The sequence below is a fragment of the Theropithecus gelada genome, chromosome 16 (assembly GCF_003255815.1).
Source record: "Theropithecus gelada isolate Dixy chromosome 16, Tgel_1.0, whole genome shotgun sequence".
NCBI lineage: Eukaryota > Metazoa > Chordata > Mammalia > Primates > Cercopithecidae > Theropithecus > Theropithecus gelada.
Genome location: NC_037684.1, coordinates 22,479,866 through 22,503,301, shown reverse-complemented (window position 1 = coordinate 22,503,301; position 23,436 = coordinate 22,479,866). Strand labels below are relative to the sequence as shown.

Below are 23,436 nucleotides of genomic sequence, written 5' to 3'. Positions count from 1 at the left end.
GGTGGATACTTGATTCCTTCTTATAGTAGATAGAACCAGTGGTTATTTACTCATGCAGGTTGCCAAGCATTGCTATTTATATGGTAAGAGAAGATAATTTAATGTTCAAAGAGCAAGTGACTGAGGTTTATACCTTTAGTGCTAACGCAAAAGATCAATGACAAAATGATCATGGGCCAAATTCACAGTGTGACAAACTGCCATCCATTTGGGTACAGACCACTGCTCAGGATCTTTAGGTACTGTCTATCTGAAATATAGAAATACATCTAAGTGATGTATTTCCTTAATTTGGAGGATTTAAATAACCCTTTCAGTGCTATATAATGATCACAATAATAAATTAAATGAGAACACTGTGATCATCCAATAAAAATACTGCAAAAATCAGTTAAGTTAATGCCTTTAAAAAATTGTTTACATGATACAATAGTAAGAACTTAGTCAAACGGTCAAGTCTCCAGTCATTTTGTAGGCACTGATGTACATTTAAAGCAAGACGATTTTCTTTCCATACCATGAGCGTTGTCAAAAAGGTTAGTTGGATTAACCAAATACATTTGGTCAAGGTATCAAATGGATTGTACTAAAAAGTACAAAGCGAGGAGATGAGAAAATAAAACCAGAGATTAAATTATTTCCCCCCAAATGATAAAGATTCTACCTTGATGTTAACACAAAAGGAAACAAAGGGAAACTGGAAAATGTCTTCGATTTCTGTATATAAAAAAGTGTTTATACTTATTTGGAAAAAGGATATTTTAATTAACTTATGCAAATAATCATTTATTTTGGATAGTATGTCTTATCCATTTAAAATAGTTTTCCAATTTTATAGGCTGAACAAAGTTTGGGGCTCACATGTTTCCTCAAGATGTGGGTATAAAACAGTAACTGAGTGGGCAGAGGTGAAGTGCAGCGAATCACAGTCAAATGACAGATAAATGGTGAAAGCCATAGAAATAACAGATGTAAGTAAGAAGGTTTCTGTACCGTTACCTGAAGTCTGGCCAAAATGCTTGCCTTCTTGGAGTTTGACGAGTAACTTCTTGAACATGAAACGCTACAGAAACGCTTTGTTTTAGAGTAAAAAGCATCTCGGACGCCAACCATCCCACACATCTCACAGGTAGCTAATTAACAAAATAAAAACACTGGCATTATGATATAATAAAAGCAATCTTCATCTAACAGTTTAAATAATTTATCCTGCCATCTGAAAGTTTTAATTTAAAAATTTGCCTTGAACATTTCTTCTATCTCCTATACAAATGATAAAGAAGCCTGCACAGAGAAGTCAGAGAGAACACTGGTATTGTGCCATGGTGATGGGTTCTAGAAGGTCTGATAGTAGCTTGAGGTCTGAAAGGCTTTGCAAAGGGTCAACAGAAACAGGGCAGATATGCTGGATTCAACCGACATTTCCTTAGTGCTTACCATGTACCAGGCATTTTCATATACAACAAATTCCAGCTTTTGAAATGACTACCCATGAAAGATGAAAAGTGCCACACAATTGAAGATTAATAACAAAGTATAACAGAGGCCTTTAAAATACTGCAAAGGTTGAAACTTAAAAAGAGGTAATACTTGGAAAAATGCTAAGAGCTATATGAAGATTCCTTCAAGTTATGTTTGGGGGACAAGAAAAAAGGAATGGGTTCAAAGTTTGAGGTAGAGGCCAGGTGCAGTGACTCATGCCGGTAATCCCAGAACTGTGGGAGGCCAAGGCAGGATAACTGGCTCAAGGCCAGGAGGATGGGACCAGCCTGGGCAAGAGAGCAAGATCTAGTCTCTTCAAAAAATAAAAATAAAAAAGAGCCGGGCATGGTGGCACACACCTGTAGTCTCAGCTATTCAGGAGGCTGAGGCAGGAGGATTGCTTAAGTCCAGGAGCTCAGGGTTAAAGTGAGCTATGATCGCACCACTGCACTCTAGCCTGGACAACAGAAGGAGATCCTGAGTCAAAAAAAAAAACAAAAACAAAAACAAACAAGTTTGACGTAGGTGCTCTATTATTAACCAGTGATAGTGGGACAGCAGAACTCTTGGCTACTTACTATTGCATAATAGACAATAATCTGAAATGTAGAATTAGAACAAGGTTCACAAGAACTAAAGTTTAAAAAAGATAAACAAAAAGTAACATAGCAAATAACTGCCTCAGTGAGTTAAAGCCTCCACCCAAACAGGTAAACTGGAGAGGCCTGTAGTTTAACTGGTACAGTTGGCTCTGTGCTTCCATGGGTTCTGTATCTGTGGATTCAACTAAAAGTGGACTGAAAATATTTCAGGAAAAAAAATTGCATCTGTACTGAACATATACAGACTGTTTTTTTTCTTATTGTTCTCTAAACAGTATAGTATTAACAATTATTTGCATGGCATTTACACTGTATTAGCTATAAGTAATCTAGACATGATTTAAAGTATATGGACGGATGTGCATAAGTTATATGTAAATACCACACCATTTTATATAAGGAACTTGAGCATTTGTGAATTTTGGTATCTGAGGGAAGTCTTGAAACCAATCCCCCATGGATACCAGGGGACAACTGTACTTACTTACAAATCTATAAGAAATCATGGAAAAAAGATAAAAGTGCCAGAAGATTGCAGGTGAACAAAGGGTATCTACTGGGAGAAAAAACAAAATGGTTTTCTGTTGCAAAAATTCTAGAACAGATTGTTAAAGAACGTTCTGAACACCTAGATAGAAAAGTTGTGATCCCAAGGAAACAGCGAACCTTTGCCAGAAATTATACATGTCAAACTAGAATTCTCACAAGTAGGATGCAAGTTCCATCAGGACAGGAAACTTATTCTGTGTTGTTCATCTGCTATCTCTGGTATTTAAAACAGACGCTAGCACACACAAAGCTTCAACAAACGCTATTTCCTTTTATGATAGGATTACTAGGCTGGTATGTTATAATAAAACCACGGCAAGAATATACACTAACAGGAGCTAACACATTTGATAAAATCTCATGTAGCTCCAACAACATGACTGAGAAATTTCAGCTGGAGTAGAAGACACCCAGGTAGGGTTTTGTTTTTTTTTTTTTTTTAAGATGGAGTCTTGCTCTGTCGCCCAGGCTGAAGAGCAGTGGTGCGATCTCAGCTCACTGCAAGCTCCGCCTCCCAGGTACAAGCAATTCTCCTGTCTCAGCCTTCCGAGTAGCTGGGACTACAGGCACATGCCACCATGCCTGGCCAATTCTTGGTATTTTTAGTAGAGATGGGGCTTCACCGTGTTAGCCAGGATGGTCTTGATCTCCTGACCTCATGATCTGCCTGCCTCGGCCTCCCAAAGTGCTGGGATTACAGGCATGAGTCACCGCACCTGGCCATGCTATTCAACTTTTTAACCAAAAGACTAGAATAGGACCAACAGGGCAGAATTATCAAAACTGTAAATGATATAAAACTGGAAGATTAGATGACACAGCATTCAATATTAGATGACAGAATTAGCAATCAAAAATTTCTAAGACTGGGCAGGGTGCAGGGGCTCACACTTGTAATTCCAGCACTTTGGGAGGCTGAGGCAGATGGATCACTTGAGTTCAGGAGTTTGAGACCAGCCTGGGCAATATGGTGAAAATTGCCCGTCTCTGAAAAATACAAAAGTTAGCCAGGTGTGGTAGCATGTGTCTATAGTACTTGAGAGGGTTAGGTGAGAGGATCACCTGAGCTCGGGAGGCAGAGATTGCAGTGAGCCGAGATCTTGCTGCTGCATTCCAGCCTGGGTAATAGAGCAAGACTGTCTCAAAAAAAAAAAAAAAAAGCTTGGATGTCGGGCTCACCCCTGTAATCCCAGCACTTTGAGAGGCCAAGGCAGGCAGATCGCTTAAAGTCAGGAGTTTGAGACCAGCCTGGCCAATATGGTGAAACCCTATCTTTACTAAAAATATGAAAATATGCCAGGCATGGTGGCGCAGGCCTGTAGTCCCAGCTACTTGGGAGGCTGAGGCAGAATTGCTTGAACCCGGGAGGCGGAGGCTACAGTGAGCCGAGATTGCACCACTGCACTCCAGCTTGGGCAACAGAGTGAGACTGTCACAACAACAACAACAACAACAACAACAACACAAATTTCTAAGACTGAAAGTTAGTAAGAAAAACGTTATATTGAGAGATCCAAAGTCTTACATCGTGGGTTTAAAAAGTTAACTGTGAGAAGACTGGTTTAAACTGGGTTAGTTTATGTGGTAAAGGTCAAAGGACATCAGTTATTTACAAGTTCATTATCATTATCAAGAAAGCTAAAGCAATTTTGGCGGCATGAATGGAAACAGTGTCTTGAAAAGGGGAGATAAAGGTTGAACTATCTTCTGGCCTCACACAGGGTGACCATTTGTTTCATTCCCACATTTCCAGGATGTGGGACTTTCAATGGTAAAACCAGGACAGTTCCAGGCAAATCAGGATGACTTGTTACCCTACTACCACATAATCTGAGGTAGTATCCCCAGAACAGAGCGACCAGGATATCCAAGAACTAAATCACTGGGATACACCATGAGAGAAATGGCTGAAGCAACTATGGCTCCTTGGTATGCCTTAGAGATAAACTAGAACGAAGGGTTCCATTGTGGAGAAAAGAGATGTCATTAGAACCAGGATTAGAATTATGCTGTGTAACTTTAAAAAGCAAAACTTTCCAGACTCCCAGAAGCAAAGTTAAAAAGGCGAAACTAAGACCAAAAGATAAAAGTTGGAGGAAGGAAATTTTGGTTCAATAAAGAGACTATTCTAGTAATTTGAGATACTTAGAAATGAAACTGCTTCCTTTTTCATTTCCTTTTTCTTTTTCAAGCCAGACTTTAGGCAGAAAGAAATTCCTTACTGTGTCAGAGAATACCCAATCACCAGTTATGTTAAAACAGAAATTATAAGAAATTAATACAGAAGAGGGAGCCCAACCTTGAATGTCTCTTTCAACTATATAAGCCTATGATCCTATGCACTTTTACTTTCAGTTACAGAGGCATTTCTTATCTAACTACTAAATTTATGTCCACATGAAGTTTCTCACTGGCCTTTCGTTTTTTATTTTGTTTTATTTGCTTTCTACTGGGAGGTAGGCAAAATAGAGTTAAACACCAACTCAGTGATCTTATCTCGAACTATAAACGTCAGCTCTTCAAACTGCCCCTTAACAATTCTAAGGAAGGGGAAATGACAGAAGAAACCAAATAAAAACACACCCTTAAACATAAAGCTGTAGAACAGGTGAAGGTTATAAATACTCACCCATGCCAGATTTACCATCTGGGTATGTGTAGACTTGGCCATTGTTTTTGATAATCGGGAGATTAGAAGGTAAAGGAGCGACTTCTTCCTCACTCTCTTCGGAGCTGGAGCTGCTGCTTGTGTCCTCACTGCAGCTATCATAACCGTCAAACATCCCGAAAGAATCTCTTCTTTTCCTTTCAGATCGTGAAGAATGTTCAGTCTTTGAAGTAGAGAAACCAGTGACACATGACACAGCACTCACATATACCCGCTAAAAGACCCTAGCACAAATTCTGGTAAATGAGATTTGATAAATGAAAACGTAGCCCTGAGAAATAACCATTTTCTTCTTCTTTTTTTTTTTTTTTTAATGTTTTGAGACAGAGTCTCACTCTGTCACCCAGGCTGGAGTGCACTGGCACAATCTTGGGTCACTGCAACCTCAACCTCCCGCACTCAGAAGATCCTCCCACCTTTGCCTCCTGAGTAGCTAGGACTACAGGCAAGTGCCACGATGCCAGAAACATTTTTGTTTTTTTTTTGTAGAGATGGGGTTTTGCCATGTTGCCCAGGCTGGTCTTTTATGCTTTGTCTCAAGCAATCTGCCCACCCCAGCCTCCTAAACGCTCAGATTATGGATGTGAGCCCCCTCCCCTGCTGCAAAGGATGTCCTGCCTCTGCATCCCAAAGCACTGGGATGATAGATGTGAGCCACTGTGCTTCGCCCAGATTTCTTTTTTCTTTTTAATTATGGGATGAGCATGGTGGCTCATGCCTATAATTCCAGCACTTTTTTTTTTTTTTTTTTGAGACTGGGTCTCACTCTGTTGCCCAGGCGGGAGTGCAGTGGTGCAATCTCGGCTCACTGCAACCTCTGCCTCCTGGGTTCAAGTGATTCTCCTGCCTCAGCCTCCCAAGTAGCTGTGATTACAGGTGCATGCCACCATACCCAGCTAATTTTTGTATTTTTAGTAGAGACAGGGTTTTGCCATGTTGGCCAGGCTGTTCTCGAAGTCCTGAACTCAGGTGATCCGCCCACCTCAGCCTCCCAAAGTGCTAGGATTACAAGCGTGAGCCACCGTGCCCAGCCTAATCCTAGCACTGTGGGAGGATAGCTTGAGATCAGGAGTTTTAGACCAGCCTGGGCAACATGGTGAGACTCCTTATCTACCAAGAAAAAAAAAAAATCATATAAAAATAATTGTGGGCCAGGCGTGGTGGCTCACTCCTGTAATCCCAGCACTTTGGGAGGCCAAGCTGGTCAGAGGAGTTTGAGGAGTTGAGGAGTTTGAGACCAGCCTAGGCAACATGGTGAAACCCTGACTCTACAAAAAATACAAAAACTAGCTGGGTGTGGTGGCACGTATCTATGGTCCTAACTATGTGGGAGGATCACTTGAGCCTGGGAGGTGGAGGCTGCAGAGTTGAGATCATGTCACTGCACTCTGGCCTGCATGACAGAGAGACACTATGTCTCAAAAATAAGATAAAATAAAAATTGTGGTGAATTATACATAACAAACATGATTTTTAAATTTGCGTTTCATCTCTAAAACTAAACTTCTAGACCAATTTGGAGTATCCAGAAAATACAGATTTTTTTTTCTTTTTTTTTGATGACAGAGTCTCGCTCTGTCACCCAGGCTGGAGTACAGTGGTATGATCTCAGCTCACTGCAATCTCCATCTCCCAGGCTCATGTGATTCTTGTGCCTCAGCCTGCTGAGTAGCTAGGACTACAGGTGTGTGTGCCAACATGCCCAGCTAATTTTTGTACTTTTAGTAGAGACGAGGTTTTGCTATATTGGCGTGGATGGTTTTGAACTCCTGACCTCAAGTAATCGCCTGCCTTGGCTTCCCAAAGTGCTGGGATTACAGGTGTGAGGCACCGCGCCCAGTCAACATACAAAGCAATTTAAAAATTGCTTTGGGCTGGGCGCGGTGGCTCACGCCTGTAATCCCAGCACTTTGGGAGGCTGAGGTGGGTGGATCATGAGGTCAGGAGATCGAGACCATCCTGGCTAACACGATGAAACCCTATCTCTACTAAAAACATAAAAAGTTAGCCGAGCGTGGTGGCAGGCGCCTGTAGTCCCAGCTACTGGGGAGGCTGAGGCAGGAGAATGGTGTGAACCTTGGAGGCGGAGCTTGCAGTGAGCGGAGATTGCGCCACTGCACTCCAGCCTGGGCGACAGAGCGAGACTCCATCTCAAAAAAAAAAAAAAAAAAAATTCGCTTTGCTGGCTGAGCATGGTGGCTCACATCTGTAATCCTAGCACTTTGAGAGGTCGAGGCCGGTGGATTGCTTGAGCCCAGGAGTTCAAGACTAGCCTCAGCAATATGGCAAAACTCCATCTCTACAAAAAACACAAAAATTAGCCGGGTGTGGTGGCTTGCACCTGTGGTCCCAGCTACTTGGGAGGCTGAAGTAGGAGGATAGCTTGACCTCAGGAGGTCGAGGCTGCAGTGAGCCATGATGGTGCCCCTGTACTTCAGCCTGGGTGACTGAGTGAGACCCCGTCTCAAACCCAAAACCAAGAACCACTTTGCTGGATACTTTATCATGTTAGAAGAGGAAAGAAAAAAAAAATCACTGTTAAGAGCTCTGGAGGGTCTAACAGAAAATTTTGCCTTTCAGCTAGGCGCAGTGGCTCACGCCTGTAATCCCAGTACTTTGGGAGGCTGAGGCAGGGAGATCGCCTGAGGTCAGGAGTTTGAGACCAGACTAGTCCACATGGGGAAATCCCGTCTCTACTAAAAAAAATACAAAAATTAGCTGGGCATGGTGATGCAGGCCTGTAGTCCCAGCTACTTGGGAGGCTGAGGCACAAGAATCGCTTGAACCCAGGAGGCAGAGGTTGCAGTGAGCCAAGACTGTGCCACTGCACTCCAGCCTGGGCGACAGAGCAAGATTCCGTCTCAAAAAAAAAAAGAAAAAGAAAAAAAAGAAAATTTTACCTTTTACAATTTTAAGATAGCAAATAATTCAAAAATTGCAGGAGATAATATTTCTACATATATATTCTTATTCAGTTTTTTAAAAAACATAAACAATGGTTTAAAACCCAATCCAATTTTCTCAAGTTAAACAGTATTTCCTCAGAAAACCGAATACCACGTTCTCACTTATAAGTGGGAGCTAAATGATAAGAACAAATGGACACATAGAGGGGAACAGCAGACACTGGGGCCTATTGGAGGGTGGGAGGAGGCAGCAGACCAGGAAAAATAACGAATGGGTACCAGTCTACTAGGCTTAGTATCTAGGTGATCAAATAATCTGTTCGACAAACCCCCTTGACACACATTTATCTACGTAGCAAACCTGTACATGTACCCATGAACTTAAAATAAAAGTTTTAAAAAAATTTCCTTTTCAAAGAAAAAGACAAAGAAGTTATATCATCTTTAGTGAATGCTAGTCTTATGTCTCCTCCAAGATGTTGCCTCATTCAAACCACAAAAAACAAAAAAACAAAAAACGAATATTGCTACTCTAACCATTCCCAAAATAAATTCCGAAACTACAGGCTTTGTGAGAAGTGAAAAGAAAATAGGAGACAATAAAAAGGACAAAAAAATATGGGAGGCTGGGCACGGTGGGTCACGCCTGTAATCCCAGCACTTTGGGAGGCTGAGGTCAGGAGTTTGAGACCAGCCTGGCCAATATGGTGAAACCCCCACCTCTACTGAAAATACAAAAAAAATTAGCTGTGCCTGGTGGTAGGTGCCCGTAATCCCAGTTACTCAGGAGGCTGAGGCAGGCAGAATTGCTTGAACCGGGGAGGCAGAGGTTGCACTGAGCTGAGATGGCGCCACTGTACTCCAGCCTGGGTGACAGAGTAAGAGTCCTTCTTGGTGGGGGGAGGGAAGAAACAAAGATGAGAAAGGTATCTCAAATTCAAAATAAAAACAGGCGACAGGCCACTGGCTGAGGCCCAGCTCATGTCCCTAAACCTAATAAACAAACAAGAGCAGAAAAAAAAAAAAAACAAGAAAAAGAAAAAACAAATGGGCCAGGTGCAGTGTCTCACGCCTGCAATCCCAGCACTCTGGGAGGCTGAGAGTGGAGGACTGCCCGAGCCCAGGAGTTCAAGACCAGTCTGGGCAACATATGGAGACCCTATCTCTACCAAACAAACAAATAAACTCAAACCATGATAAAATATTAAGTGAGTTATAACCAGAGAGATGAAAACTATCAACTCAAGAATATTTGAGATTTGGCACCTATTCTTTTTCTTTTGCTATACAGAAATAGTTTTTTTCTATCCTCTGGCACTACATTTAAGCTAACATTTTTTTCCTGGCTAGCTTACCTTCTTTTTGGTATTAAATGACCAGAAAACAAAGCTAGTATTACATGACCAATAACAAGGCTGAAATCTGTTGTCCAAAGTTTGACAAGATAAAACCATCCCCAGGTGTCTCTTGGTTTTATGGAATAAACTGAGACTGTCATTGTCAGGTATTTAACATCTGCATTGAGACGGGAAACTAATTTTCAGTTGTATCAGGTGTAACTATGAAAGCTACAAAAACTTGACTTCTTAGTTCACACAATGGAAATATTACACTACCAAAGAAGTCCCCTTGGGAGGTTATATACATGTTCTGATAATGTTGCCACAGCCCAGCTGTTTTTAGTACACTTTTTTTTTTTGAGACGGAGTCTCGCTCTGTTGCCCAGGCTGGAGTGCAGTGGTGCGATCTCGGCTCACTGCAACCTCCGCCTCCTGGGTTCACGCCATTCTCCTGCTTCAGCCTCCTGAGTAGCTGGGATTACAGGCGCCCACCACCACGCCCCGCTAATTTTTTGTATTTTTAGTAGAGACGGGATTTCACCGTGTTAACCAGGATGGTCTCGATCTCCTAACCTCATGATCCACCGGCCTCGGCCTCCCAAAGTGCTGGGATTACAGGTGTGAGCCACCGCGACCAGCCAGTATACTTCTTTTAATACTCCCTTTTAGATACAATTTTAAAAACAAAAACCTATCATTTGTGGTCACTTCGGAATTACTCCTCCTGTTCCCCGCATCAGTCTTCCCTAGCTTGGTCATCTACCTGATTCAGCAGACTTGGTTCCGAGTAACTTTTCAGTATTTCTATAAATCAAAGGTATCGTCAAAGAATCAAGATTTGCTACAATCAGGAGATCTAAAAGAAGAAATGAGACCTTGAAGGCAATACAAAAGAAAAGTTCTAACAGCACTTTGAACTGACAGTGCGGAAGGGAATGGGACAACCACATTTAGATATAGTGTGGTGTTATGAACACAGAATTCTGACAAACATGGGTTCAGACTCAACTTTGACACTTGTTAGCTGTGAACTTCTGCAAGTTATGGGTTTCTTCTCTTAGTCATTTGACGTCTATTTATCAAGTATTTGTGAGTCTCATCGTAACCAAGGCTAAAGACAGAAGAGCATACAAAGCAGACAAGATCCATGGTTTTCAGGAAGACTAAGCTACTGGTAGGAGGAAACCAAGCAAGGCTGTGTGAGGGTAGAGTCACTCAAGCAGGGGCGATTAGCTGAGATTCAGCAGTGAGGAACAACCTCAGTGAGGTAAGACCACGAGGACAAAAAGGCAGCCATTTAAACATCTGATGCTGGCATATTCTAGGCAAAGGAAAGTGCAAGACAAGGGCTTTCGAGCTAGAATAAACTTAGCACACTCGGAGGCCAGTGTGGCTGGCACCCAGTGTGAAAGGTATGGCAGATGAGGTCAGAAGAGGATGTAGTGGCCAGATTATGAGGGCCCTTGTAGGGGCCTGGCGGCAATGGGAAGACATTACGAACTATTTATCACAGTGCCTGCTCTACACATTTAACAAACACTGGCTAGATTCTAAGTTCTAATAGAGTCGTACAGCTCACCTCCATTTGGAGGTGACCTTTTATACTCATAGTTTTCTTTGTTGTTTTTTTGAGATGGAATCTTGTTCTGCTGCCCAGGTTGGAGTGCAATGGCACGATCTTGGCTCACTGTAACCTCTGCCACCTGAGTTCAATTGTCAGCCTCTGAGTTCAAGTGTCAGCCTCTGGGACTACAGGTGCCTGCCACCACAACCGGATAATTTTTGTATTTTTAGTAGAGATGGGGTTTCGCCATGTAGGTCAGGCTGGTCTCAAACTCCTGACCTTGTGATCTGCCCGCCTTGTCCTCCCAAAGTGCTGGGATTACAGGTGTGAGACACTGTGTCCGGCCAGACCTTTTATATGCATAGTTTTCATATAGGTTTGTCTACTATTAATATATAGCCAGCTTGGTTAGCAGCTAATGTAAGATTATTGACTTAAATGTCAACCCAGAATATCTTATTCCGACTCTATTTTCAGGGAATATAGCCTTAAAATTTCAGGAGGTCAATGATTATAGATATTTTGTTTTCAATAGTTACAGGCTATTAGTATTTTTTTTAAAAGTACCATGGTCAAAGATGTTTGGGAAATTTTCCTCAAGTCAAGGTCTTCTGGAGACTTTAATATGCTTATGAACATTATAGTGATTAAAGAGGAATATGCGGTATGCAGTCTTTTCTAGAGCATCTTTTAGGACCGTCTTAGAGAAATGTTCTCTGATCTTTTCTATGATCCTAGCACACACAGAAAATAATCATCTGTACAACTCAAGGGGAATAAACACCTGGATGCACCCAGCCTAAGACCTCTGACTGTCCTAAGTATGCAGGAATGAGTATCTTGACATACTCCTAATCTGAGCAACACTCGTTGGTAAGCTTTATTCTTCTTAGGGAATGTGGTTTCCTAAAGTGTTTTTTTTTTTTTTGTACTTTTTTCCCCTTGCAAACACTATGGTGATCTAAGTTTTTTTTTTTTTTTTTTTTTTAAATACATTAGGATAGAATACCAGTGAACGAAATATTAATATATAAACTATAACTGATTTACCCTATGTAAAACTTACCTTTTATTTACTATGAGGGCACTTAACTGGAAACTCCTACATTAGACCAAAACCCCTGAAAGGGTCTGCAACTTCACTGAAAGAGTAAGTGAGAAAGAAGCTGATTACATGCAAAAGACCTACAAGGGAGCATTTCAGGTACATGCTCTGGGTGAAGAGGTTTCTCTGGGATTTTGTAATCACAGGCCTGACCTCATAAGTAAGTCTGAGGTTGAAATTTTCTCTCCTTTCTATGGTCAGGGAATTCCCAGGCCAAAAAATTAAAGTGGTTCCACGCTACCAGTGCCCTTTGACACCTAGTAGAAGCAAACCTAAATTAGATCGGGAAATAAGTCACCTACCATTCAGGCCTTTCAGTATTCCCACCAATTTTATCAACTATGAGTGCATGATTAAATAGCAAATACATAATAAATAATCCAGCATGAGCAAGCATCAGGAGAAACTGATTAAGAATCCCCAATACTTTGGGCATTGGAATTGACAGAGATAGAACGTAAAATAAGCATTATGAGTTGTTTAATAAGAAATAAAAATATTACTGAAAAATAAACAATATAAAACAAGCACCAACTTATTAGACACTGCTAAAGAGAATTAAAAAATCGAAGATACATGATAAACACTCAAAATGCAGCAAAGAAAAACAGAAAACTGGAAAATAAGATGTCAAAATAAGAGAACAGAATGTAAAGATCCAATAAAACTCTAATAAGAATTCTTAAAGGGGTGAATATGGAGAATGGAGAAAGGTAATGTTGAATTAGATACTGGCTAAGAATTCTGCAGAAATGAGGACATGAATTAGGCCAGACACAGTGGCTCATACCTATAATCCCAGAACTGTGGGAGATGAAGGCAGGAGGACTGCTTGAGGCCAGGAGTTTGAGACCAGCCTGAGCAACAAAGTGAGACACTGCCTCTACAAAAATAAAATAAAAAATATTAGGCAGCTGTGGTGGTATGTGCTTGTGGTTCCAGCTACTCAGGAGGCTGAGATGAGAGGATCACTTGAGTCCGGGAGGTTCAATCTGCAGTGAGCTGCGATTGTGCCATTGCACTCCAGCCTAGGTGACAGAGCGAAACCTTCATACACACACACACACACACACACACACACACACAGAAAGTGAGAGAGACAGAACATGAATTCACAGATAAAACTATAATGTAAATTAAGCACAACAAAAAGATATCTACATCTAAACAGATCATAGTAAAACTGCAGAACATCAAAGGAAAGATATTAAAAAGCAACCAATCACCACAGTGAAGCTCAGCAGCCAACAAGCTCTACTCAGGTAGACAGTCCAATCAGTTGCTCAGTACCTAACCATTTGATATGAGTAGACAGGCAAGGATCACTGATCATTTGAGAAAGGCCTCTAAGAATATGAAGGACAAAACAAATCTCCAGGAAAGATGCATCTATAGGAAACAGAAGAAAAGCAAACAGCATAAGAAAACTCCAAAAAAATATAATGAATTCTTCAGAGACGCAAGAATAGGATACTATTGGAGAACAAGATAGACCTTGGAATTTAAAAACAAAAATGGCAAAACAAATTCAACAAACAGATGATAAAGTCATGGAAATCTTTCAAAAAGCATGTGTGTGTGTGTATACATGAGAAAAAAGCTAGGCAACAAGAAAGAAAAAAATAAGAGCTCAATCTAGAAGATCCAAAATCCAATTAAGAGATATTCAAGAGGCCGGGCGCGGTGGCTCAAGCCTGTAATCCCAGCACTTTGGGAGGCCGAGACGGGCGGATCACGAGGTCAGGAGATCGAGACCATCCTGGTTAATATGGTGAAACCCCGTCTCTACTAAAAAAGTACAAAAAACTAGCCGGGCGAGGTGGCAGGCGCCTGTAGTCCCAGCTACTCGGGAGGCTGAGGCAGGAGAATGGCGTGAACCCGGGAGGCGGAGCTTGTAGTGAGCTGAGATCCGGCCACTGCACTCCAGCCTGGGCGACAGAGCGAAACTCCGTCTCAAAAAAAAAAAAAAAAAAAAAAAAAAAGATATTCAAGAAAGAGAAAACAGACGGGAACAAAGTTACATTAAAAACACACACACACACACACACACACACACACACACACACACCAAAACAATTTCCAAGACCAAAATGGAGCATCCATATTTAAAGAGACCATGTAAGCCCAGCTTAACGACTTAAAAAAAAATTATACCAACATGCATCACTATAACAATTCAAACTCTGCCAATACTGCTATTAAAAGCTTCGGCACTATGCTACACAAAAAGAGAAGGGAATCAAAATATCAGTGGACTTCTCAACACCAAGACTGATAAATATATTTCCTTCAGATTTCTAAAGAAAAAAATTCTTATTAGAAAATCTACACTCAAAGCTCCAAGTGAAAATAAATGAAATTAAAAATAGAAAAAAGAAAAAAATGAAAACAAAGTTGGTTTTTTGAGATCAATAAAACTGATAAACTTCAAATCAGAGACAGAAAAAAAAAGACACAAATATCCCAATATCATAAATGAAAGAAGTAACAAGGCCAGGCATGGTGGCTCACGCCTGTAATTCCAGCACTCTGGGAAGCTGAAGTGAGTGGATCACCTGAAGTCAGGAGTTCAAGACCGACCTGGCCAATGAGGCAAAACCCCATCTCATCTCTACTAAAAATACAAATATTGGCTGGGTGTAGTGGTGTGCACCTGTAGTCCCAGAGACTCAGGAGGCTGAGGAAGGACAATTGCTTGAACCTGGGAGACAGAGGTTGCAGTGAGCTGAGATTGTGCCACTGCACTCCAGCCTGGGCCACAGAGCAGAGACTTTGTCCACCCACCCCTCCCCTTCAAAAGAGTAACATTGCTGCAGATTTTACAGATATTAAAATATTAAAAAGACTGTATTATCAACAACCTTATGACACTAAATTTGATAACTTGGATGTAATGGACAAATTCATTCCGAGACATAGAACCAAATGTCACTCATAAAGAAACATACCTGAATAATCCTATATCTATTGAAAAACCTGAATTTGTTAAAGATCTTCCCACAGATGAAACTCGAGGCTCAAATGGCTTTACTGGGGAATTCTACTTAGGAAATACTATAGACTTTACACCATTTTTTGTTTTTTTTTGAGATGGAGTTTTGCTCTCATCACCTAGACTGGAGTGCAATGCTGCGATCTCAGCTCACTGCAACCTCCACCTCCCAGGTTCAAGCAATTCTCCTGCATCAGCCTCCCAAGTAGCTGGGATTACAGGGATGCGCCACCTCGCCTGGCTAATTTTTTTGGTATTTTCAGTAGAGGTGGGGTTTCTCCATGTTGGTCAGGCTGGTCTCAAACTTCTGACCTCAGGTGATCTGCCCACCTTGGCCTCTCAAAGTGCTGGAATTACAGGGGTGAGCCACCACGCCTGGCCTATGTATCAACTTTTCTAGAATACTGAATAGGATGAAACAGTTTCCAAACTCATTCTACTAGGCCAGCATTACTTTGATTCCCAAACCAGATAAAGCAATTAGAAGAAAACTACAGAATAAATATCATGAATATAGGATGCAAATTTTTTCTTTTTTCTTTTGAGACAGAGTCTCACTCTGTTGTCCAGGCTGGAGTGCAGCGGTGAGATTCTGGCTCACTGAGACTTCCGCCTCCTGGGTTCCAGCTATTCTCGTGCCTTAGCCTCCTGAGTAGTTGGGATTACAGGCGTGTGCCATCACACCCAGCTAATTTTTGTATTTTTAGTTGAAACAGGGTTTCACCATGTTGGCCAGGGTGGTCTCCAACTCCTGACCTCAAGTAATCCACCCACCTCAGCCTCCCAAAGTGCTGGGATTACAGGTGTGACCCATCATGCCCAGCTAGATGAAAATACTGTTAACAAAAGTTTAGGAAATAGACCTTAACAATATATAAAAAGAACATAACATGACCAAGTATGTTCCTTCCAGGAATGTAAAACTAATTCAACATTTGAAAATCAATAAATTCACCACATTAGCTATGTAGAAAATCCAATGGTATCTATGAAAAGCTATTGGGACTAATAAGTGAATTCAGCAAAACTGGAGGACACAGTATTAATATACAAAAATTAGTTGTGTTTCTATAATACTAGCAACAAACAACTAGAAACAGAAATACAGTCGAAAATTATGAAACAATTGGAGATAAATCTGGTAAAAGATGTGCAAGACTGGTATCTTGAAAATGACAAAATGTTGCTTAAAGAATTTTAAAAAGATCCAAATAAATGGAAGATGTGCTATATTCATGGATCAAAATGTCAATCCTTCCTGAACTGATTTACGATTAACACAATCCAATGAGAATCACTGTAGATTTTTGGGTAAAAATCAAAAGCTGGTTCTAAAATTCATATAGAACTCCAAAGGCTCTAGAATAGCCAAAGTAAATTTCAAAAGAACAAAGTTAAGACTAAAGCTTCCTGACTCCAAGATATATTATGAAGCTACAGTATGAAGACAGTAGGGTTTCAGCATGAATACAGACAAAAAGATCAATGAAACAGAATAATGAGTCCATAAATAGACATCTATTTATCTATCTATCTATCTATTTATCTATCTATCTATCGGTCTCTTTCTATATGTATGTCTATTTATGGTTATATATGTGTCTATATATAGATATCTATAGATGTTTATGTAGATAACTATATCTACGGAGTGTATATATATCTATAGACATCTACAAAGTCTATACATATCTATAGATTCACATATCTATACCTATAGATATCTATATCCCCAGCGTTTTGTTCACACTATGTAATGACACTATGTTTTTATTTATTTTTTTTTTGAGACGGGGTCTCACCCTGTTGCACAGGCTGGGATGCAGTGGCACGATCTCAGCTCACTTCAACCTTCACTTTTAGTAGAGACAGGGTTTCGCCATGTTGGCCAGGCTGGTCTCAAACATCTGGCCACAAGTAATCTGCCCCCTCAGCTTCCCAAAGTGCTGGGATTACAGGCATGAGTTGCTGCGTCCAGCCTATGTTTTTCACGCCACTTTGTGCATTGCTCATCAAGGTTAGTCTTGTTCATCTTCTGGCCCTCCTAGTATGCAGCACAGTCCAATGGTGTGGCACAAGGCCTGAGGCAGGGAGGCGCCTGCTGCCCTCGCAGGCCCTGACTGAACCTCCATCACCTCTCTCTGTTTGCTTATTTATCTATAGATATATGTGGTCAATTGATTTTTGACTAAGCTTAAAAGGCAATTTAGTGGAGAAAAAGAAAATAGTCTTTGAACAAACAGTGCTGAAGAATTAAGACATTCATATGCCAAAATATCACTTTGATCCATACCTCACATCATATATAAAAATCAACTGAAAGTAGTTCATAGGCCTAAATGTAAGAGTTAATGTAAGAAGTTCTATAACTTCAAAAACTTGTGGGAAAAATATTAACAACCTTGTGTTAAGCAAAAAGATTTTAGCTATGACAAAAAAATTATGATCCATACAAGAAAAAAAATTTGGCTAGGCATGGTGACTCATACCTGTAATCCCAACACTTGGGAGGGCAAGACGGGCAGATCACCTGAAGTCAGTAGTTCAAGACGAGTCTGGCCAACATAGTAAAACCCTGTCTCTACAAAAATACAAAAATTAGCTAGGCATGAAGGCAGATGCCTGTCATCTCAGTTACTCAGGAGGCCGAGGCGGAAGAATCGCTTGAACCCAGGAGGCGAAGGTTGCAGTGAGCCAAGATCATGCCATCATGGCATCACTCCAGCCTGGGTGTGATGGTGCAAGACTCCATATCAAAAAAAAAAAAAAAAAAAAAAAGAAAAGAAAGAAAAAAGAAAAATTCATAAAGTAGATTTCGTCAAAATGAAGAATTTCTGCTCTTTGAAAGACGATGTTTAAGAGAATAAGACAAGCACAGACTAGGAAAAACATTTGCAAATCACAGATTTGATAAAGGATTTGTATCTAGAAACATAAAGTAGCATCAAAATTCAATGACTGAAATAACTCGATTCATAAAAAGGGGCAAAAGATCTAAACAGAAATTCAAAGACATACAGATGGCGAGTAACAACATGAAAAGATGCTCAACGTCAGCAGTTATTGAGAAAATGCAAATTAAAACCATAAGATACTGTAAAACACCTCTTAGAATGACTAAAATTTATAAAAGTCCCTACAGTCAGCATGGCAAATGGAACTCTCATTCATTGTGGATGGGAATGTAAAATGGTACAAGCATGTTGGAAAGCAGGCAGTTTCTTAAAAAGTTAAACAACCACCTACCATCCATTCCACTCATAGACATGTATCTCCGAGAACTGAAGGCTTATACCCATACAAAGACATAAACACCAATGGTCATCATAGCCCCAAACTGGAAACAATTTAAATGCTCATCAGTAAGTGATTACACAAATTGTGGTACATCCATACAATGATTCCATTTTGCTTCCTGGTAATAAAAAGGAATGAATTATTGATAGACAGTGTGGATAAACCTTTAAACAATTATGAGTGTAAGCCAGACCAAAAAAGTCTTACTGTATGACTCTTTACAAATGCAAACTAGCCGTATAGTGACAGAAGGCAGATCAGTAATTACCTGGGGATGGGGTGGGAGCCAGGAGTGGAAAATGGGAGTTATAAAGAAGCGTGAGAAAACTTTTGGAGATGAGGAATATACTATCTAGATTGTGGTGAAGGTTTCATGAGTGTACACCTATGTTTCTGTGCAGTTTAATTTTGTCAATTTTTACTTCAATGAGGCTGTTAAAAAAAATCTATAGCCATCCAAATTATCAACCAAGTCTAAGGGTAGAAAATGTATTTTCAGATATGCCCCTGAAGCCCTTTCAAAAAACTTAGCTCTCATGTTCACTTTTTCTCAGGAGATGATTAGAAGACATGCTTCACTGTAACATCAAAGTAACTAAGAAAGAGGAAGATGGTTGATTTAGGAACTACATGATTCAATACAGCACGGAGGTAATGGGAGTTTCTAAAGCAGTGATAAAGGGATGTCTCAGGGTTACAGCTGTATAGCAGGTTTAGACAGCAACCAGATTGTATTAGAAAAAGAAGATGGATGATGGCTCTGGAAGGGCTCTAGGAAAAATACGAATCTTTGTGTTTGGAGCTTGTTGCAGCAGCATGTGGAAAAAGGCAACAGGTACTTTCAACACTGACTAAATGAAAAAAGTGAACCAATCAGTAACTGCAGGAAACAAAGTTGTATCAGAAAGGAAACAGTACAGTGACAGGCTGGGAAGCTGTAAATACTATTTATGTACTATATAAAAACTAACAATTTAAACAAAACTTGTGATAAAAGTCAATGAAGTGGGCCGGGTGCGGTGACTCATGCCTGTAATCCCAGCACTTTGGGAGGCTGAGGTGGATGGATCACTTGAAGTCAGGAGTTCGAGATCAGCCTGGCTAACATGGTAAAAACCATGTCTCTACTAAAAATACAAAAATGAACTGGGCGCGGTGGTGTGCATCTGTAGTTACAGCTACTCGGGAGGCAGAGGCAGAAGAACTGCTTGAACCTTGGAGGAGGAGGCTGCAGTGAGCCCAGATCACGCCATTGCACTACAGCTTGGGCGACACAGCGAGTCTCCGTCTCAAAAAAAAAAAAAAAGTCAATGAAGTGGGTAAGTGTGAAAACAAGGTGGCCCCTCATTTCTCATTTCCCAATGAGATTAAAAAAACAGAATCTTTTTTCATCAACTTGAATAAAAACAGTTTAGGAGATACAGAGTAAAAGAGCAAATGTCTATTTGTATCAACTAATACATTTTTTATTTTTCATAAAGCTTAATTCACTAAACTTAAATTACTGCCCTTTACTATAAGATCATGTCCTTTATTATAAGATCACTTTAAGGATGGTTATAGGTTTTTACCATAAAATACTTAACTTTTTATTTATAAATTTATAAGTTACAACAATACAAAGAACATCTAAACACCCTTTATCTTGACTGACCAATGATTAACATTTTCTCCCGATTATTCCTCTCTACATTTTTTCCCTCTCAACCGTTAATGAATGGTTTATATTCTTTAAGCCCTTTTACCTGTAAATCAGAAGTAGAAGCACAGCTCAGGGTTTCTTAACCTTGGTGATATTACCTTGGGCCAGAAAATGCTTTGTTATAGGAGGCTAGCCTGTTCATTACGAGATGTCCAGCATCATTTGTGGCAGTAACACTCGCCTTTATCCTCCAGCTGTGACAACCAAATACGCCTTTAGGCATTGCCAAATGTTCCCAGGAGAGGAAAAAAAAAAAATCCCAGTTGAGAATTATTGCCTCATCCTTCAAAGTGCCTTTCCTAGTAATAAGGACATTCTCTTACACAATCACAGGTCAGCTATCATCTTCAAGGAGTTTAACATTAACCCAATACTTTCATCTCATCTACCATCCATCCCCCAGTTTCGTCAACTGACTCAACACCACCCTTTACAAGATCTTTTTTTCTTCAGTCCAGGGTCCTGTATTTCATTTGTCATGTGCCTTGGTCTTTAATCTAGAGGGAGACCTTATCTTTTTTTATATTTGATGTCTTTTAAGAATGCAGTCCCTTTAAGACTTTTTACCCTTTTTCTATAAATCTATAACTGTTCTCAAAGTCCTTTTTTCTTAAAGACTTTATTTTTTCGGAAGTTATAAATTTACAGTGAAAGTGAAAATTTAGTAGAGTTCCCATACGGCCCAGTGTCCACCATTAACATCTTAAATTAGCATTGAACATGCTACAATAAATGAAATACTGATACGTACACTGTCATTAAGTCTATACTTTCAGTTGTCCCTCATTTTTACTGTTCTTTTCTGTTCCAAGATTCCACAGTACATTTAGTCACCGTTAAGTCTCCATTATTTAAGGTGTCAAACGGCTTCTCTTGGTTGTGAGAATTTCTCAGGTTTTCTTGGTTTTTCATGACCTTGACAGTTTTGAGGAATCTTGGTTGGATATTTTGCTGTCTGTTCTATTGCAATTTGTCTGATAGTTTCCTCATTATCAGGCTGGGGTTATGTTTTTGGCAGGTACACCCAGAGGTAAAGTGTCCTTGGTATCACAGCATTTCAACGATACCTACTAACATGACTTATCAATGTTGACGTTGACCTTGATCATCCGGTTGAGTTAGTGTTTATCAGGTTTCTCTGCTGTGAAATTACTCTGAATTCCTTCCCAAACTATACTCCTTGGAACAAAGTGACTATGTATACCCCACACTTAAGGAGCAGGGAGTTATACTCCCTTTCTTGAGGGTGGAGTATTCATATAAAGTATTTGGAATTCTTCTGTATAGATTTCCTTTTTAAAAAAATAAAAATTTCCTTGTTTTGGGTTTTAGGTGTCCTCAGGATTATACTTAGGTTGCACTGCCTAATTGATGCTATCATTTTCAAGGCATCGATTCCAGAGGCATGATGTCAATCTGTCCCTTATTGGTGATGTTAATTTTTTTTTTTTTTTTTTGGAGACAGGGTCTCCCTCTGCTACCCAGGCTGGAGTGCAGTGGTGTGATTTCGGCTCACTGCAACCTCCACCTCTGGGGTTCAAGCAATCCTTTTGCCTCAGCCTCCTGAATAGCTGGGACACACGTGCGCCACCTCGCCCAGCTAATTTTTGTACTTTTCGTTGAGGCAGGGTTTTGCCATGTTCGTCAGGCTGGTCTCAAACTCCTGGCCTCATGTGATCCTCCCACCTTGGTCTCCCAAACCAAAGTGCCAGGATTACAGGTATGAGCCACTGCACCTGGCTTGTGTTAATTTTAATGTCCTGGTCTATATATGGTCTCGTTTCTCCACTGTACTTTTGCTATTTTCTTTAATAAGCAATCTATGGGGAGACACTTAAAGACAATGCAAATATTCAGCTCATCAAATTTTCACTCAAGATTTAGGATCCAATGATTCTTGCCCAATCTCTCACTGTGATGATTTCCCAACCCCAACATTCCCTGTATGTTCAGCAGTCAGCATTCTCTAAGGAAGAGCTCTCTTTTTTCTCTTTTTACTTACTATTGCTATCAACTAATGGATTTCTATTTTTCAATGTTTCATTTTATTTTTTTGAGATGGCATCTCACTGTTGCCCAGGCTGGAGTGCAGTGGTGCTATCTCGGCTCGCTGCAACCTCCACCCTCCACGTTCAGGCAATTCTTCTGCCTCAGCCTCCCAAGTAGCTGGGATTACAGGCGCCTGCCACCAAGCCTACTTTTTTTTTTTTTTTGTATTTTTAGTAGAGATGGCGTTTCACCATGTTGGCCAGGCTGGTTTCGAACTCCTGACTTCAAGTGATCTGCCCGCCTCGGCCTCCCAAAGTGCTAGGATTATAGGTGTGAGCCACCACGCCCAGCCTACTTTTCAAGGTTTTATAACTCATTATTATCCTTAATTATCTGGGGGATCATACCGTCCCAGAGTAGGTCAGTGGGAGCCCCTTAGAGCCTACTCCTGTGTCATTCTGATATGCCTCTATCATTTTCTGAGCATTTCCTTACTTTCTGGCATAACAAGATATTCCAGGCTTATCTTATAACCATTTCTCTGTGCCAGCCCTGGAACCAAACATTTCTCCTAACAGCCTTGGTATCTTTTAGTGGGGAATCATATAAGAAATACAGATCTAGGTATTCAATGTACTTATTGCTATTTGGGTATCTCTTTGCTTCTGGGCCTTTCCACTGGACAAAGAATATATACACACACGTATGTGACATATGTATACACACATGTATTTTCAAAAACTATGAGTTCACACTTAAATCCCCAATTCCAAGCCATCCCCACAAGGGCTTTTTTCTCACCTTCCCACACTTCACATTTGTCTTTTTCAACAAAATGCTGGCTCTTAATAAAACCTATCTACTCATTTGCTCAACCCTTTTAGACATTTAAATAGTTACAGAAGCATTACAGCATACCACTACAAAAAAACTGTTAAGAGTTCAGTATTTCTTTGCAGTCACTTCTCTCTAGACTGACTACTGAGTACAAATGTTACTTGGATTAGCTTATTTATTTCAATGTGGTTGTTACTGACTTGAGATAAGTTAGAATTGGTTTGCTTTTGGTTTTTAGTCTCCTCCATCATCCTTATTGGATTAACTTCATTTTTGGGGGGACTACTGGAAAGATCATCCTTCTTGCAAAAATAAAGAACTATACAAATAGGTGTAACTCAAAGAATGTCATTTCCTTCCCTGCCTCACCACCCACCCTGTTAAGCAGGTAACCAACTTTATC

At 40.3% G+C, this 23,436-nt stretch overlaps 1 protein-coding gene across 1 annotated transcript in view; it reads right to left on the bottom strand.

Moving 5' to 3' along the window:
* The window catches only part of MBTD1 (mbt domain containing 1), an 85,501-nt gene that overhangs the window by 43,333 nt on the left and 18,732 nt on the right, over positions 1-23,436 (bottom strand). The window contains exons 2-3 of the mRNA XM_025361013.1: positions 5,263-5,464; positions 1,000-1,133 (exon numbers count right to left, since the gene is read on the bottom strand). Coding sequence (XP_025216798.1) covers positions 1,000-1,133; positions 5,263-5,464 — 336 coding nt within the window. The remainder of the gene's footprint in view (positions 1-999; positions 1,134-5,262; positions 5,465-23,436) is intronic.